Source organism: Pieris napi, chromosome 8, assembly GCF_905475465.1.
Source record: "Pieris napi chromosome 8, ilPieNapi1.2, whole genome shotgun sequence".
NCBI classification, from domain to species: Eukaryota; Metazoa; Arthropoda; class Insecta; order Lepidoptera; family Pieridae; genus Pieris; species Pieris napi.
In genome coordinates, this window is record NC_062241.1 from 9,443,289 (window position 1) to 9,461,587 (window position 18,299).

Consider the following 18,299-nt stretch of genomic DNA (forward strand, 5'->3'; position numbering starts at 1 on the left):
GCAACTCCACCCCCACATCGCAGCTTTGGTCTACCGGGTTTTCTCATGCCACCGGGTTGTAAGTTAACTAAGGACGTTGGGGTTCTGTCGTCTGCCATTCATATGTGCATATGCCCACCACTTGAGCCTGTTGCATTTTATGAATTGTACGTTGTTGTCGTCAAGAATGTTAGACTTTGAAGCAAATACACCAAACACCGTCGTCGCAAACAGGGACAACAATTCTTCGAACAATCTTCCAATTGTTATAGACCAGTCAGTCAAGACAATTAATTCATAATAATTCCAAAAGTTTTCAAATTTTGATGTAAGGTCGGGAGTGGTATTAAAACAAACTATAAAATTTTGCAACCTGCTCTGCGGTCCGGAACATTGTTAAAAATAAGTTTTTTGGAAGTTGGTTGGAAATTTTATACGTGATACGAAATATTATATCGAAAACTTCCCCAAGTTTGCAGAACTTTTGGAATTTTTTTCACGACCATACAGCAAAAATTAATTTAATTGCAATTTTAACAATGTTCCGGACTGCGGACAAGGTTGCAAAATGAGATTTATTGTCGTCCCAATGTACCATTCACTTGACCGAAGTTTGAAAACTTTTGGAATTATTATCAAATTTTCGATTTCGAATGTCTATAATGACTGGCCTATTAATAAGGAGAGCAAGCTCGTCCTTCTTGCTAAGGGCCCAGGTTTCGGAACCATAAGTAAGCACTATTCGCTGTAGAGTTTTGTACAGACTTGGTATTCTTTCTAAGAGGTCGCGATTGTAGTATGGTATTAAATATTACAGTTACTATAGCAAAAATAGCAGTGATTTGTTACATATTATTAATACATTAATTATCCCAGATAAGCCTACTGTCCTATATTTAGGACAGTAGAAATAAAAAAAAATATCAGAATACCCTCTTTATCTAAGATTATTTAGTCTTATGATTTGCAGTAAGAAACGTGTCAGCTTTATTAGAAAAAATAAAAAGACAGTTATTTTAACAGTTTTTACCTTATATTATACCTTATAAGTGTGTAATAAAAGTGCGTTGCAGACATGGCAAATTACAGGTATGTATAAAAAGTTATATTTTACTCGTGAGTTGTTTTTTTCTGTGTTAATATCTAGTTGATAACCTTAACTTTTGTACTAAATAAATATTCTAGCAAAATAATATAAATAAATTACGTATAACTTGTTACAAATACTAGCGTACTATATATAGGACAGTAGGATAATATACATGATTTTAGTACAATAATACAACTTTTTCTTTACAGACCGTTAGCTGCGCATGAAATTTTAGATGCTTTAGAAAATGTTTCTGATAATGAAGAAGATTATAGAGAACGACTGATATGTATTCTACCTCCTCCTGTTGATCCTGACTGTCTCACTGACGAAGATTCGGGTGAAGAAGATAATGTAACTTTGAATAATTTGCCACGAAACATTCTGCTTCAACCGGCTGAAGTAATGATTCAAGGGCAGATTATGGTGAGTGATACAGAAGAAGAACCTTCTGATTCTACAGGTCGAACTAAACGTAGGCGTACCTACGCATGGAGAAAACGGGACTTGGCAAAAAATCCCGTGAATTGGCCAGATGTTCAAGGCGCTTGTCAAGATAAGCGCCCAATTGAGTGGTTTGAAAACTTCTTAGATGAAGATGTTATTTCGTTGTTGGTGTCAGAGAGCAATAAATATGCTGTCAAAAAGAATTTGCCTGGAGACATAACCACTGAAGATATGAAATGTTTTATCGGCATATTGTTGGTTAGTGGTTATTCATGGCTCCCCCGTAGAAGAATATATTGGGAAAACTCCCCTGATACAAAGAATGAATTGATCAGCTCGGCTATGACTAGGGATAGATTTGACTTTATTTTTCGCCACCTTCATGTCAATGATAATCTGGATTTGCAAGACAAATACACAAAAGTACGCCCCCTAGTTACACTTCTAAATAAAAAGTTCTTAGAGTTTTCTCCTCTTGAAGAGCATTACAGTGTAGATGAGGCCATGATCCCCTACTATGGTAGACATGGCTGCAAACAGCACATAAAAGGTAAACCTATTAGGTACGGGTTCAAAGCTTGGGTTGGTGCTACACGGTTAGGGTATGTTTTATGGATGGAACCATACCAAGGTGCTAAAACTATGTGCAATCCAATATATAAAGAATTGGGGCTGGGTGCAAGCGTTGTTCTCACTTTTTGCGATGTGCTGATTTCACGTGGCTTCGACCTTCCTTACCACGTAGTTTTTGATAATTTTTTTACTGGGACGCCCTTGCTGGAAGAGATAACAAAGAAAGGCCTTCGTTGCACTGGGACAGTTCGAGAAAACAGGACATCTAGTTGTCCTCTGATTACATCGAAGTTACTGAAAAAAAAGGAACGTGGTGCTGTCGATTACAGAACGACACATGACAACACGTTCAATATTGCTAAATGGCATGACAATAATATATTCAGTATTGCTTCTAATGCTGTAGGAATAAATCCTAAACAATCTGCCAAACGCTTCTCACAAAGTGAAAAGAGAAACATTGTCATAGAAGAACCACATATAGTGTCCATCTATAACAAATATATGGGAGGAGTGGATCGGTCTGATGAAAATATTTCACATTACCGAATTGGTATACGAGGTAAGAAATGGTACATGCCGTTGCTCACACACATGATCGATCTTGCCGAACATAATGCTTGGCAGTTATATAAAATAAATCATGGAAAACTGGATCATCTTGGCTTTCGCAGAAGGGTAGCAATTGCTTTGATTGAATCAAACAGAAAAAATGCCAAAAGAGGGCCTAGCCGACCCTCCCATCATGAACATGCTGATAGTCGTAAAGACCAAATGAATCATCTGGTTATTCCTCAATCGAAGCAAACACGCTGTCGTCAATGTCACAAAAAATGTTTGACACGTTGCAAGAAATGTGACGTTGGAGTGTGTGTCAAGTGTTTTGAAACATATCATTCATAAATAGTGTTAACCTAGTAAATTACATATAACAATGGGTAATATAATCAATAGTTATCTAATAAACTACACTTTTTGATTACATTCTGTTTTGTCCTAAATGGTCTTTTATTTCCTCTTATTATCCTACTGTCCTACATATAGGACGGCTGTTTCCCTGAAAGCCTTACACTTAATTTTTTTTTTATAAGTTTTTTTATGTTGCATAAGATCTAATAAACTAAATAATGTAACTTTTTTCAAAATTTTCAGAACATTTTAGTTTCAGTTTCTTATGTATACAGTATACATAAGGAAAACCTGGAATATGATTTGTAATAAATTGCTAAAGACCAAAAAACCACAATGCCCTCATTGTTACCCCCTTATTTATAAAAACGAAATCTGACTAACCACACTGTTTCAAGTAAAGCAAATTACAATTGCAGACTCGGGGCCCAGATAGAGAGTGTACTTCATTTAAAGGATTAATTTTATTTAATTTTTAATATGTAATAAGACCTTTATACCCAAATAAAAAACAAATGAAACGTCACATTTAATTATCATGGTGACCGATAGCCGAAAATCGCATTATACGGTGCCCGATAAAATTTTATATCATTATATATATCGGTCATTGTTTAATTAATTCTTACATATAAGCCTGGAGATATGTCACCGTGATAAGTTATTTTTCGAAGACAAGAAAGACGTCGATTCGATTCATTAATATATAGGATTTTGACTTTCTGAATCTCATCTAAACATTTATAATTTTAATTAAAATGTATACCTTAATTCTGTCTCAATGTATAAAATAAATCTAATAGAGAGGGTATTTCTAGGACATACATATACGTGTTAGCTTTATACAGCTAGCGTACAAAACGTATTATCGTGAAATCAATTTATCTTTATGACTAGGATTTTCTCAAACCTAAATATAAGTACATATATATCAAAAACATAATTAAGTACAATGTCTTTGATAACATAGATTAGATTAAGTGCTTATACTTGTTACTTTCCTCAAATACATACCTACTAACTTCAATATAAATTAAAATGTAGATATTAAGTCTGTTAAAATTTACAATAAGTGTAATTGCTATATATTAATTATTTTGACATTCTACATTTGATTTATTTTGAAATATTTTTCATGCATTATTTGTCTTTCAGTTTCGTTTTATTCTAAATAAACACAGTATAGGACATAACAATAGGCTTGCAACATTTCCCCTTTATTAACGAGTGTACTATACAATATAATGTTAGATTTTCCGCGATGTAATTACACTAACACTTATGATCATATGAAACGATCTCAATTGGCGCTATCAATGCAATCGTACGCACAGCGTAATGTACTATTTCAGGCAGGGGCAATGACCGACATATCGCTCATTTAGCTATAAACAAAGTTTATCGAACGCATACAATAGAACGACAATAAAGCCTGCATGGCGTTTTTCCTTACAAATGTACAATTATTTATGCGTTGTTTCTCAGTTAATTGTGAAATGTAAGTTGTCAAAACTGTCATAAGTTATAGAGAACTGTTTGGCACTTATCAAAGTTTCGGATATTAAAGTTTTTTAATCTGTGAGGATTTTTTTGACATAGACATTAACAACATGACTTGATTAAGAAACCGACCGAGAATTTCAACCTAATTATGGAGAAGATATCGTTATACAGTATTGAATTGTAAAAATTGGTAACACATTTACCTATTGTTCATCGTCAATTTTCATTTAACGTAAATATTTTTAAATAGCATGGAAACACGATAAACTTTAAAGACTTTATTAAGTACTTAAAAGTGAAACAGATCATTAAACTGATAAGAAATATGAGGAGCGACTGAGTAAGTTGACCTCATTACACTTCCACCGATTTCTATATGTTACAGAACTATCTATTCACCACTTAGTTTAATTGTCTGTATAAACTGAAATTAGTTTACGAATTCATCACGATTGAGTGATCTGTAATTCTTTTTTTTAATATGTAAAATTTAATATTTTTAAATGGCGGAAATAATATTACATTCCTTAGAATACAGCCAATATTTAAACAAAAATCAGAGACGATATTACACCTAGCTTAATTGCTACAAGTATCCTGATGTGTACACAGCCTTATAGCAAGTTAAAAGTAAACATAGACAACACTTGTTTAAATATCCTTATCCAAAAAATGTATAAATAATAAGTAAGGGCCCATAATTTTTCTTTGGAACGGTTGTTGAAAAAGTGTACTTGATAAAAGTACGAAATTTAAGTCCAATATAAGCGTTAGACCTTATAATAATTGAAAGCCAAAGCCAGACCGATAACCAGATATCAGAGACCATTTCAGTACCTATACGATAATAAAAATTAATTAGAATAAAAAATCTAAGGCGCAACCTTTTACCGCTAGGTCTGGGCCACAGATTTCTGTATCTTTCTTTCATGATCATTTGTTAATCTAATAGGCAAGTAGGTGATCAGCCTCCTGTGCCTGCCACACGCCGGTTTCTTCACGATGCTTTCCTTCACCGTTCGAGCGCATTTTAAATGCGCACATAGAAAGACAGTTTATTGGTGCACAGCCTCGAAGATTGTAGATCGAACCTACGTCCTCAGGGATGAGAGTCGCACGCTATAGCCAATAAGCCAACACTGCTCAATTAAAGTAAATAACGCTTTTTGCAATTTTGTAACTTAATCTTCAAAAATAATAGCAATCGTGCTAAACTTTGGTAACATGTAGCAGCATGTCACAACTCGTCCAAGAGCCAATGACTCTAATATTAACTATTACTAACACTATTGTTTATTTATGGACATATCATTTGTATGTGTATTAATATGTTGTAAACAATTACTAAACACACTTTATTTCTCACCTTAAAATTAAGTTTGCCATAGGCTTTGACAATACCTACTGGTACGAAAAGTTGTCATCAGTTGAACTACTGTTACTGAGGTATTTCGTAGATTTTTTATCCACAACGAAGCCGATACCTCGAATCTAAACTGCATTCAATCAAACTCTTTCGAATCTATAGTTACCAATTGTTACAGTCTGGTGAACGATGAAGTTATAACTGTCCTTAGCATAACTTAGCATAACATACTTCTTTTAGTTTAAAAATGACTTTCAAATAAAATATTTCAATAGTAATCGCACCCACAAAAACAATAATGTAATTTTAGATAATGACTATTAATTAAAATCAGTAAAAACATTAATATTCAGAGTCAAGAAATATATGATTTTCACACGTAGCGGACACAAATTGATCACCTAGTACCTAACTCCTACAGTGCAGTCATCTGCGGTCAAATAACCCTTGGGACACAATGTGGTAACGTGTAAACTATGGCCTCATACCAACAAGTCGGGTGCTTTTGAAGGCATTTGATATTCTCTACATTATCGTCTATAAAATTAGCCTAAACACTATCAAACCTTTAAGATTATTTTAATGGTCACGTTGACTTTATGACTAATTAATTTTTAAGAGTTTAATGACCGGACTCATTACCAAACTATTTATTTTTGCTTACATCGTACGTCATAATATGCTTTTATGTATTTTCTGTATACCATTAATGTCCAATATATATAAAAATATGTATAGAAAACATTGGGTAAATAATAACACAATTCAGCATTTGTTAAATTAGGCTCATCAAAGGGTTTATAATATAATAACACCTTATAGCCGCCCAATATTAGTATACAATATATTCTTAATATATTTTGACTCCTATTACAAACTATTAAGAGTGTGATCAAACTAGGTACTAGTTTTCCCACCTGAGCCTTTAGAATTCGTATGCACACTTAAGAAACTTAAACAACAGGTTTTAGGAAAAAAATACCTACTAGAAAATTGTTAACGAAACACATTAAGTAAATTTTAAGAACAAAGATATAATTACGAATAGCCCCTCTGTGGGGCCTGGGCCTCATGTTGTGACACACTGGTCTAGATCTATCTATAAGTCCCCCCCCCCCCCTGTTGGGTAGACTCAGTTGACCAACCAAGAAGACATTGTATCCACACAATATAAACAATCTAAAATCTAAAAATAATGAAATAATATCGTCGAACCAACGAATAACACTAGGCAAAAAATATTAAGTTATACAGAACTGAGAAGTCAATAACCGCGCACTTTTGTTTAAACTACTGGATTGTCAAAGGTCATATTATTCATACAAATATGCCTTTTTTTAATGTTAAATCATTTTACGCATTAATTTTACACGTATCGTATAAAATATACTACGCAATACTTCATAAATATAAAGCTGCTGCCATATTGTTAGTACGGTCGTATGTATAATTTTTATGTAATTTAATCTGGATAAAGAACATAATTTAAACGGTTTAGAATCAATTTACTGTAAAAAAAGTGAATTATGTATAGAAAATAACAAAATTTGAAATAGAATCTATTAAATGAAAAATCAACGCAATTTTGCACGCCGTCGTATTCGTAAAGCGTACAATTTCTAACCGGTAGTAAAATTAATAATTATTTTTCTATGGTAAAACCGCACAGAAACAAATGGTTAAGCTAGGTCATAGATTGTAAACCCAGCAACGATGCGTATACGCTCGGGTTACGCAAAGCGTATCTTTATGGGCCTTTGTCTTGATTGCAAGCCGTGTTGCACGCAAACGCTCATTCAACAAGGAAATTGAATATTATGAGTTTTTCTTTACATAGCCATAAACTACTATTAGTTATAAATAAAACTACAATGCAGACGAACAAGTTAAGCAGGGTTCGGGATGAAGGACGAGACAAAATGGCCGCCCGTTGTCGTAATTTTTTACAATTTAAAAGTTTCTCTGTTCTTTTGTTTTTTTGTGTATTGTTAGAGCTAAATTGAAATATTTGTTAACAAAAATTTCCTTTCTATCTGAATGACGCTTTTTCAATGTCACTTAAAACTGTATTTTGTTAGTATATTACATTTTGACCGTAACTTCGCTGGTGTGTAGCAAAAGAAAATATTATGACTTGTCATGTAATTAAAAAAAATTTTGTTTACATTATGCATTCAGGATAAGTAAGTTATATAAATTTATAGGAAAACTATATGTATCGTCTATCTTTTGTCATAGTCTTGGCAATATTAAAACTGTCATTTAAAAATATAAAAATTGTATTCGTTCACATATATTTTATTTGCGATTTCTCTACTTAATGAGGTTATCGGTACAAAAGTGTATCTATTTCGGTTAAATTAATTATTAGAAAAAATAGATCTTCAGTGTCACTTTCCGTATTGTATTCCTACGCTAAAGGCGATATTTGAAAATTGTAACACACCGTACACTTAATGGTTAAGTTTCCGTTATTAAACGTGTCGGCTATTAGTATAAGTTATCTCTTTGTGGAGTTCAAAGGCCTTTTTCAATATTTAAAAACTAATCAACCGTTTTTACATGAATATTGGAATTCAATACGGTATTTTTTCACTCGTTCATTAACTCGTTTTGTAAAAACTGAAAGGCCGTTGTACTCAGGTTAAGCGGATATTAATTTTTTTAACACTTAAATATATTAGAAAAAATGGTTTTAAATTAAGACATTTTTCTTTTTTCTTACCGCTGTTGAATACATAGTACGAAACATTGAGTCATATGATTCAAGGTTCGATTAAGGAAAAAAATATGTAAGACAATATAGAAGAACAAATAAGACAAAAGACATTGAATTTAACAGAATAAGGAGATATTTATTTTATCAAGCGTATTTTATACGAAGAAACTATGCTGAATTACATATACTAGGTATATATGCTAAATTGTGTACTTCCTATTATGCAAATTTTCTTATTATTACTATTCCTATTAGGAGAACGTTTATTGTTGTTTTTTTTATGCATATTAAAGACAATGATATATATAAATGTTTACCATATTTGTATAACGTAAAAGTTAATATTACTATAGATACAACCATTCAAAGTACTCATGTTTCAATTAATTCGAAGTTAGTCGAGCAAATTAGAAGTCCCATAACTCTCCAATCAGGCATAAATTTATGAAGACGTTTAATTATTTGTTTAATTGCAAGTAGTTGTCCAGCCTCGTGGTTCTACCAAACATTATGAATTCGATAGAAATCGAAGCTAGGGCCTCCAGAAAACATCTGCATTACGTCGTTAAGTCTGGTAGTAATTAATTATATAAATTTGTTTTGTATATCACGGAATTATCGACCAAAATAGTAGCATGCTATGTAAAAACTAGTCTATGTCCGTAAATACTATAAATTTAACTTGAAAATACGTAAAATGTCTTTAATCTTACAATGTTCAAGTTTAAATATAAGTTAAAAGCAAAAAAGCCTTATCGATGGCTTAGCCCATAAATAAACACGGAATTCGACGGACTGGAATCTTTTGGCATTTCCTTTTTTACATTCATCCTTGAAAGTTAACTTTCCTTGTTTCTTTATGCGATAAACGATTGTTATATAACCATCCCGTTCAGCGATTTAATATTAATTTCACATACACCATTTTGCAGCACCATGGCCAAAACTACAATTCATAGACACTACCTACTATTAACATTCTTATATATACCTATTATTGTGGAACATGGTGTAATGGTTGCAGCTCCTTACAAACGTTGTGTAAAAAAAAAAACATGGCGATTAAAAAGAGTGGCGGAGAGTTTATTGCCAGTTCTTCTCTTCCGTTCTACGCCCTTGATTTGAGAACTGGCAGTAAATGTAAAATTAGAAGCATTAATATTTATTTCTTTAATGACGAATCACAAGTGTACATTGTGTTACCTACGTGAATAAATGATTTTTGAATTTTGATTTTTTTTTTATTCCCTAGCTTCCTTGCTTTTAGGAAAGAATATTTGGATAGAATGTTTCTGTCAAAGTGTAATTCTAAACTGTACTTACTAGCGGTTCCCTGCCACGCTTCGCTGTGGCATATACTTAGTGATTGAATGGTTGAGAAATGAGAAACAAAACAAAGAAAACATTTCATATAAGTTTAATTTTGAAATACTTGTGGAAAAGTCCTTGATGCGGTTTATATTTTAAAAAAATTGCAGCTCGATCGGTGCAGAACTTTTTGAACAAAACGTACACAAACCAACATAACATTTTTATATATATAGATAGATATAACAAAGATGCAAATCTTTCTGAACTATAACTAAATCTTACTAAAAAAGAAATACAAAATAAAGCAGGGTTATGTCGATTACAACTAAAATCACAAAGAGCATAGAGAGAATCAAAAACAACGAAAAAGCATGATATTGACGAGTTCAATGTAAGAAATATTCATGTATTTAATTTTTAGTAACAAAATATCGTTGTCAATAGAACCACACATCTTTCTAGCTATCTAATCACCATTCCTTCTACAAATATTAGATAATGTGTCGCCTTATCACACCCATCCAGCAGCAATTATTATTATTATCACTAAACTATTATTTACTTTCTTACGTTCAAAATGTCTGTTTAGGGGAAATGTTGAATTTATTTAATTGTGTTTAAGGAAACATTTCCCGGAAGTGTAATCGTAAACACTGATGATAAACTATGTTTAAATACTATTTTTACATATTTCTTTTTCTAAAGGTCATGTAGTTAATACGTATATTTATTGCCTCTTCTTTCTCTGTGGTCTAATGTACTTATACTTAGCACGATTGGCCTAAAGGTCTAGATACCAGGCCATAAACTCCAAAAAAAAAAAAAAATACTTAGCACGAATAATACGTTCATTAAATAGAGTAGTAATAAGTATTATTGCTATAAGATACAGCAGACTATCCTTGGTGGTTTATTTTTTGCTTAATATTTAGATTATATTTTAATAATACTTTTAACGTCCAGAAAATCCCTTTTCATAAGTTATTAAGTCAGTTCCTTCATCTGCTTCTCATATTATCTTTATAAAGGTGTTATGATCTGCAAACATTTCCACCAATTCTGCTCATTAACATGCGGTTTACTACAGAAAAATCTAGGATTCCTAGCAATTACGATTAGTACTTTTCACAAGATGTATAAATTATATTAGGTATTTTTTTTTAATAAATGAATTTGGGTCTATAGACAATAGTATGTCAGAAAAACTGATAATTGTATTTCTATTAATACTGTTACTATAGATATGGAGTAAATAATGTATTACAACCCGCATGGCACGTACAAACGCGTTCGTAAAGTCACATTTATTCTTTTATCAAAAACACTTAATTAAGACCACAACGTACTATAAAAATGGGTTCATTATGAGCACAGCAGATTATCGCATCCGTTTCAACCGTATTTAGTGTTTTTGTAATATAGCCCTTATTTGTACGCAAATAAGAGTCTTTATATTTACTTTAATAACGTTCAAGTGGTTTTGTCAAGGTTTGGTTATCTCAGTGTTGGGTTACAAGAGTGGCCGACTAGGCTCCAGGAATTGCAAGGCAGAAGTATGTTTTAAATATTATTTAGAAATGCTTACAGTGCCGGAAACTTAAGTACCACATTGAAAGGTTTTTTTTATGAAAAAAATAATAGCTTCATTATTTGTTCTTATTTTTATTGAACCACAACAATATAACAGCTACACACATCTATAAAAGATGAATCAATGTCTATGAAAATAATTTTTTCTTCGCTACCCAAGGAGTCTATTAGTTTATTAACCTTTATTAATATGTGGTCTAGACGTCCTAAGGAGCCCAGGATACATCCTAGCGAAAAAAAAATCAGTCATAGATTTACACCAAAGTCCCTGCATTGTGTTGCCCACTTATTAGTATTATAATACTGGCTCAGGTCGGATAAGATATACAAAAGCTAATCGCCAACGCTTGCTTACGTAATGCAAAAAACATTGCGAACTATTGTGATGCTTGTTCCGGGTTCGATTCTATTGTTAAAGTGATTTCACAACCATCTGTTGATCTTTAGCATCATTATTACTATGTTATGTATTTCTATGTGTATGAGAAAACTAGCCGACTGCTTTTAGGAAAGGGCCTGGTGATAATATATAACGAAAGAAGATGTCACCTCGTGACATTCATATTTGTCGCATGGGAAACGAATAAACCATCAGTTTAATCGTTTGATTGTTTTTCTTTCAATTTTTTTCCATTATTAGAAGTTTCGTTTAGTATTAAACGCTAATGTGCAAACCTCTGCGTCAAATTTTTTTATGAAAAAATATACAGCGCCTCTAGTATTTAACCAATAGAATAAACGTTTGTCATACAAATATTTGATACGGAGGCATTTTATGTCAGTGTTTATTTAACTTGAAGAACTCATACGATGCTTTTCATTATATCTACCATGCAGAATCTAGGCTACGTAAAGGCCTGGACAAAGGATGAGGATAGGTGAAAAAAAAAATATTAACATTATTATTTTGACTATAATTCAATAAAAATGCAGATGGAAATAAAGAAAACTTACAAGAAAATGTCATAAACAAACTTCTGCTACAATTTTGTCCGTTATAGAATATAGTCATTTTGGAAGATTAACTTATTGATAATTAAATAAAAAAAATTAAATACTTAATTACAAGAGACATAGGTACTAGAGTTTAAACTAATGCCTGTTATTAATGACTCGTTATATTTCTAACGTTAAGTTACAAAGTAATATTCAAACGGTTTAAATAAAAAAGAAATTAAATAAGTCAACTTAAATGGTTTATAATTCGTAATGAACTGATAATAAATAATATATGCGAACTTCATGAAAACGCTTACAACTAAATACTTAATATTAGGTACAAAATTATTATCTTAATGGTCTGCATGCAACGACTCGATTTACGGAGAAAAACTGAAAAAAAAACTTCTACGGCATACGTTTATGGGTAACAAAAAACAATACCATCTCGGTTCTATAATGTCTTTCATAAATAATACAAAACCAAATATAAGAAAATGGTCTTTTATTTATCAAATATCAATACAAAAATAGTCAACTTTCGACTTTAAGAAAACATCGGTAGGCTTCAATCAGAATTTCTCCTAATCGCTTAATTGGTCCCTTAATTCTCAAACTTTTTTATATAAATATTATAAAATATCACACTTTAAATTCAAAGTAAAAACTATTCTACGTCGAAACTAACCACTTATAGCTCTGTCAAAAGTACAAAAAGTGTGCCAATTTGAATATAATATTCAAAAGAGACAATAAATAAACTATCTATTTAGATAATCTAAGCATTAAATATTATATAGATTTATATCTGTTACAAGTAAAAGGCACTGTGTATCGCGGCGCGAGACTTTTGGAAGCGCGAGAGGGTAGCGTCTGCGCACCGCGGATCGCCGCCGACTGTTATAACTATTGTCCTTGATAAACATCGCTGTATATGTTAGTACAGAGCTTATGAGACATTGACGGGTTCATTCTCAGATTTTTATTTGCGTCCGGGTACGATAGCATCGAGCGAGAGTAGCTTTACGGTGGAAAAAAAGCACCAAAACTCTGAAACTGGTTTGTGTTTGCTGCGCGCCCTCGCTCGATGCAAAAAAGACAAGTCGCAGGCGAATGGCTGGAGGCACGCTGCGTGATAGCTTCGATATTCCTTACGGACTCAGATGATTGATATAGCTAGCGGCAGTTGTTTTCGTAATTCTGAATAATTGTGCAAAGGTTGTACCAGCGAACAATCTCGTAGTTACATTTAGAGTAATTTTTTTTTTTCAAAAAATAAACCCGTCAAGTTTCAAGACTTGTCAGTCAGATCCACTTGTGCAAATTTTAGGCAAAACAATTAGATTGATGTACCAAAAGTGGAGGAGATCGACACGAAACGAGCCACGTCCCGTCGACGCATGCCCCGTCCGAATGCGGTGCGTAATCACTATGAATAATAATTATAGTTAAAGAGACTCGAAATAAATAATAAATTATTATCTTAATCCTTAAAAATAGATCACGAGCGCCTTCTCGCGGTACGGTACCGAGCGCGGATAGGCAGTTTACGAAATAAATAATAATGTAACTATAAACTAACTTTACAGAGACCACCGCTCGGCGGAGGATCGCATCGGGAAGACTTCCGCGAGCTACTAAATAAATATTCTAAAATTATAAGGTGCCATTTACAAGTGCGTGCCGATAACTTAAATGATGTACATACGACTATATTCACACCGCAAACTTTCGAGACGCCAGTGAACACTTTATCTTTACAATACAATTTTTACAAGGCAATGTACTTAGGACATCAGTAGACTGGAGATCATTCGTTGAGCGGGTGTGCGGGCAAAAGCGCGACGAGTGGGACGGCTCGGCCGCTGGAAGACGTCGAGGAGGCACTTAGGTGACGGACGATTTACGCTACGCTCGATTCGTTAACTTAGGACTAGTTGATCGCACCTAGGCGATCACAAGGTCTCCGAATGCCGACGACAAGCGGTTGAATACCGGGAGTCGCTCTTCCTCAGGGTCCGGGGACTGGGCACGACGGAACGCAAATGCCGTTGCTGGCGGAGACATGGCTGGGGGTGACTGAGGAGTCAACGGAGACTGCGGTGCCAGCGGAGAGTGAGGGGATCTGGGAGAGCGAGATCCGTCACTCATGTAAGACGCAAGCGAGCCCCCAGAAGACAGCGACGCTACAGATCCACCAGATGATGAAGATTCCCGGGGCCTTGCCTCGTCAGCATTGTGGACGAAGTGGCATCGTGGACCATAAGGACAGAATCCTACAGAGTGGAAGGTACGGCACAGCTCGGTCTTGTATTTAGGGTGGCGTTGAAGATTGCGGAGCTCACGGATCCCGTGCGCGAATTGACATTTGTCTCCATATTTGCACACACCGGCTTCCTCGAAGGGTCGGCAAAGTTCCGTCTTGTATCTGCTGGTGGCCGGAGGCGGAGGAGCTGGGTCACTAGTAGTACGCTCCAGGCGGCGGTGGCCAAGACTGTTCAGAATGCCGACGAGGGTTCTTTGGGCTGGAACAGATGCAGCCCGCGCGAGAGCTGGATGTTGCTCCCAGTTAACGCTGCCGGTGACAGTTGTAGCACCAACTGGCCCTAGCGCGCTGTTCATAGTCTGCACTGGTCGAGACTGGTTCTGAAACGAGAAACATTACTTTTAGAAAATTACACTTTATTTTTCCTGTACTTTAATAGTATAAGATAAACTAATAACTTTAAAAAAAAACAATAAATATATTTAAACTTAAAACAAGCCTTCACATGGTATTTATAAATACAGCAGTTAACAAGCCTTTCATTATTTATTCAAAATAAAGATACTTGTGAAAAAATACTAAACCATATATAAAATGAAATTTCTACAAGTTAAATAAAAGAAAAAGTTTCTAAAGATTTTCGCCAAAAAAACCTATACAATCTACGAAGGGTCCGATACCTGCTAGTGAACAAAAAAGATCCCTAAGCATTGATTTCATCTACCTGCTATTCGTTGGGTTGCCTCGAAATAGTTAATATTTCCAATTAACAAAACCTAACTGGCACATTACAACCCTGGGGTGAACCGAATTTTAATGGCTACAACCAGATTTTACACGTCCGGTCTCCTGTTGTGAATTATTTATTTGTTTCAAAATGGTTTCTATAAATAGCTGTTTCTTATTCTAGTGGAGTTTAAAAATGCTAATGTCTTTTGTTTCTTAGGATCGTCGAACTTGGCTATCACCATAACAATGCTCAGGAGGCGCACAGGCACAAATGTTCTGTTTCAGGTTATCGTCTTTCTCGTCAATAGATATTATTCACTAAAACTCACTGTTATTTCCTTGGGTTGGCAAGGGACAGTAATTAGTTAACGTCAGGGGTCATTTTGTTTCGTTTTTTGTTTACTGCTTCCTATTAACGATAAAGTACCTTCTTATAACAACGTCGCTCGTATTATACATTAATACATGATACTTCGCATCTCGTATGCGGCCTCAATCGATGTGAATAACACATTGTATATTCCAGTCGCTTATGCTCCGTCCGGGAGTCGTAAACACGAAAACACTTGAGTTTTGATGCCTAGTATACAGCAAAGACTACATTATGTTTAACTTAAAATATGATTGACTACACTGGCCATTATATTATGTCAATAAAGAAAAAAAATAGTTTTAGTTTTAAGACAATAGTTTATTATAACGATAGAATGTTTAGTGTTTTTTGTAAAACGTGCGCATTAAAAGCACAAAGGTTAAAGTTACGGTCACCAGGTGTCGAAGGAAAACGTTGACTAAAGTGTAATTAAAGGTTTATCAGAGCGGAACATTGGCTAAACGCTTTCCATCGGACGTTGCGAACCATGCTCTAGGGAAAATTGTAATCACTGTCGGTTTCGAATTTACTGTGTTGTCACTAAGGGCAATCGAAATTATAAAAATTTGACAAAACGACATAAAACCTAGAGGAATATGTACCTTAACTGATACTAAAAGGATGAAGTGAGAATTAAGAATAAAGTCGCGTGTTCTTAACAATATTATCAGGAAGCTTCCAGCTTGGGAGGTGTTCATATTTGGTGGCCAAAAACTTGTGTTGTCGATAAGTACCATTTCCAAGAAATCCGTTTTTCGTAGCACGGGCTATGGTCGTGTGTCGTGTTAATTAGCGTCGACAGAGTGGACGTGCTTGTTTGTTCGTAGTTAACAGCGTGTTGCACAAACCACCGACAAGAGTTCATTGTACAATACAAGTTTCAACGATGATGAAGATTGATGTATCTGAATTCTATCAAATAATTATGCGGCTATGTCATTTACAACAAGCAAAATTTATAGAATTATAGTAAGAATTATTAACGTTAATACGACTCGAATTAAGTGCGATTATCCTTTAACTAATTGTAATTCATTGAAGCGTTTTTTACATGAGTTTTAGCCTTGTATATTCGTAGAATGAAAATAAACTATAGATAAAAAGGGCAATGACTCTCTTGTCATAAAGGTGATTTTATATCGATAAATGTAATCTCACATCAAATTATTGTTTACTTACATAGTTGATTTAGTTAATTACATATTTACAATTATAAAATTGACTAGTGTTATCGTTGTCTAGACAAACTGCTAAGAATAGTTAACGAAATTAGTTCGACTGGCAAAGAAACTTCCCATAGTATTGGAAGGTACTATTCCTTAGACGTTCAAAAGCGTTTAGTATAAAAGACCTATCACTAATGTTAATATTTAAATATCCCCACAAACACTAGGATCTCAAATAAGTCGAACAAACCGGTAAAACGGCTCCAAATCGGTAACTTAACAAAAAACTTAAGTTTCCTCTTTCCGTACATTACTGACTCGCATTTAAATTAACACGTGCTGTAATGACCTTGGACGTAAATTAGTATTTATAATACTTAAAGTATTTATTTTCAATAAATCAAATTTACCTATATGTAAAATAATTATAGTAATAAATTCAAAGATTTAGGGAAATAATTTTTATTCCTACAAAACAATACCTAGAAACTTAAGAACTAAAATTCTGACTGAAATACATAGATTTTTGAAATTTTTTGCACACAGGCGGTCGGAATAGATCTATGTGGATGGTGCAAGAGACATAAGTGGAATCATGTAGGATCCTCACTGCATTCGTCAAAAGTGACATTATCAATACGGAAAAATATAATTTCTTTGGTCACTGACCTATGGCTAAAATAACCATGACAGAGTGTTTACACGTGCAATCAGCAAAATTTACACCTCGCGAATCTTGCGCAGATACCTAAATATATTCTGTCAGATAACCTAGAGGGCAACGGCATCACACAAAGAACTAAAACCAGGTTACTGGTTTTCAGCATGTAAATAAGTATTTTAACAATTCAAATGTCTGAAGATTTAAACCTAACCCAGATTTGCAACAAAGAGTAAATTTTCGAACAACAATTAAAGTTATCGGTTTAGATATCTTTTTAAATGTAAAGTAGTGTCGTTTCTCTTTAAAGAATATCTGTCTAATACATTGAATATTATGTCTAGTATGTTCTATGTATTTGTCAATTATATATATGCCTGAAAAATGTGAACTTACGATAAATACAGTTAATGTTAACGACTGTTACATTATTAGACGCATGTGTCTGATTTCCTGCAACATAATACATTGCTTGATCTCATCTCGTGACAATTGATATAACAAACGAGAAGCTCATTGCTTAATTGAACGCTAATTGGTTTTAATCAAATGCGTTCTATATTTAAATGAACTTTTAACGATATAAAGCACTAATAAATGCAATTATTCTTAACTAATCACCGAGTCTAGACTATAGATTACGTACTGGATAACTTTGCAAGACTATCAAATAATGTT

At 33.7% G+C, this 18,299-nt stretch overlaps 1 protein-coding gene across 1 annotated transcript in view; it reads right to left on the minus strand.

Moving 5' to 3' along the window:
• Window positions 1-12,380: 12,380 nt before the first annotated feature.
• LOC125051531 (protein TIS11) overlaps window positions 12,381-18,299 on the minus strand; it is a 30,152-nt gene continuing 24,233 nt past the window's right edge. Inside the window, exon 2 of the mRNA XM_047651913.1 lies at window positions 12,381-15,072. Coding sequence (XP_047507869.1) covers window positions 14,374-15,072 — 699 coding nt within the window. The 3' untranslated portion in view covers window positions 12,381-14,373. The remainder of the gene's footprint in view (window positions 15,073-18,299) is intronic.